Source organism: Lottia gigantea (assembly GCF_000327385.1).
Source record: "Lottia gigantea unplaced genomic scaffold LOTGIsca_379, whole genome shotgun sequence".
Taxonomy (NCBI): domain Eukaryota; kingdom Metazoa; phylum Mollusca; class Gastropoda; family Lottiidae; genus Lottia; species Lottia gigantea.
The window spans coordinates 42,417-44,148 of NW_008709292.1; the positions used below are offsets into that span (position 1 = coordinate 42,417).

At 31.1% G+C, this 1,732-nt stretch overlaps 1 protein-coding gene across 1 annotated transcript in view; it reads right to left on the reverse strand.

Moving 5' to 3' along the window:
- Positions 1-1,732, reverse strand: part of LOTGIDRAFT_175751 (hypothetical protein) — a gene marked incomplete at both ends in the record, with an annotated part of 44,817 nt that overhangs the window by 41,655 nt on the left and 1,430 nt on the right. Inside the window, 3 exons of the mRNA XM_009059156.1 lie at positions 363-476; positions 767-970; positions 1,591-1,662. Of these exons, the coding sequence (XP_009057404.1) occupies positions 363-476; positions 767-970; positions 1,591-1,662 (390 nt within the window). The remainder of the gene's footprint in view (positions 1-362; positions 477-766; positions 971-1,590; positions 1,663-1,732) is intronic.

The window sequence follows — 1,732 nt, forward strand, 5'->3', positions numbered from 1 at the left end:
CTGGGCTGAAATACAGATTTTTCGAACATTAAAAACATATTAGGGAATGTTAAGAGCACAAATTTGGATATAAGATTTCCATCCAATTGAATAGAAGATGAGGGTGTTTTGTTCAATTTTTCTAAGGGTTACTAAACTTGCCATCCATGTTCTGAAAGGATGCCTTTTTAAACAAATTTTAACATCATAAGTTGTCATGATTTATGCTAACCAAAATGCTAAAAGTGGCTACACAATAGAAGTCAATGTTTATCAATGAATATCCTAATTTCCATACATAGGAAATTCAAAGATATTTACTGGAAATATCAAAATAAAAAATATTTGAAGACAAGAAGTATTTTTTTATTTTCCTTACTCACCAATCTAAATCATTATAAAGTATACCACGATGTAAATATGATAAAATATTCTCTTCTGAATCATCTAATAATAAAGACATACTATAATCTTGTAGAGCTCTCTCACGATTTGTCCTGAAGGTAAAAAAGTTTGAAAACTATTACGAGATTATATCTATAGAGTTACATATTCAAATTTGGATCAAAATTCAAAAAAAGATAGAATGTTTGCCAGCTGGTCCATGGCAAAACCTCTTGGCAATGATTTTCACTGGATAATTCGTACTTTGGGTTGACTGGAATAATGAGGAAAGATCACTTATTCAAGGTCACCAGACTTCTATGTAGCGACTGAAATAAGAACCCACGGACACGAGTTTTAAGTATACAAGATGAATTCTTCAAAATGAAAGACACAAACTTACTTTCTAATGATACAAGCTCTATGATAAAATGCCTGCCAGTTTCTAGGATCCAGATGAATGGCAGCTGACAGATCTTGAACAGCTGGTATCCATTGTGACAATTTAGCATAGGCTCTACCACGATACAACCTTGCTGTAGCGTTGAGAGGATCTACTTTCAGTAAATCAGTAAAATCATTGATGGCATTATTCCAATTTGGATTTCTGCAAAAAGAACAATTTATAAATATTCCGCATGAAAGTCGGAAAAAAGGTCTAACACAACAACAATCAGAAATTATGAAATAAAAACAACAGACATGATAACTCCCCGAGAGATAAATGGGAAAACATAATATATATATGATAATTACAGTTATGTTACATGGGGCAGAATTAGGTCCATTAAACTTGATTGGTGAGTTCTTCTAACATTCAGCCCATGGGGACACAAGACAAGAACTCAACTCATGCTACTTATTTGTGTTTCAGATACAAAATTCTCATCAAGATAACTAATTTCAGAATAAAGGATAACTTTACACAAATTACGACGTTATAAGTATGAAAAAAAGAACAACAACTCTCCAAACAATCAACAATTGGATTAAAATTCTCAAAAAATCAGCACATTCCACTATATACGTTTGATGATTTGAATTTTTATTATCCATGTCACATAATGATAAAGAGAGAATAACGAGTACATTCTAATTATGAAAACCACAAAAAAAATTTTTATAACAATAAATATAATCAATAAAACAAAAGAATCAAAAGTAAAGTAACAACAGAACAATTTTCAGTAACTCAAACTGCTACTTGGCCCAATGTGTTACCATTACCTTCTTGATATAGGATAATTCATTGGTATATAAGGTTTGGCTGATTTACTAAACCTAGCCTCATCATCACACCTTGAATGAGTTTCACAAAATAAATATTGATGACAAACGTGGTATTAATCAAATAAGTTAAACCTTGTAA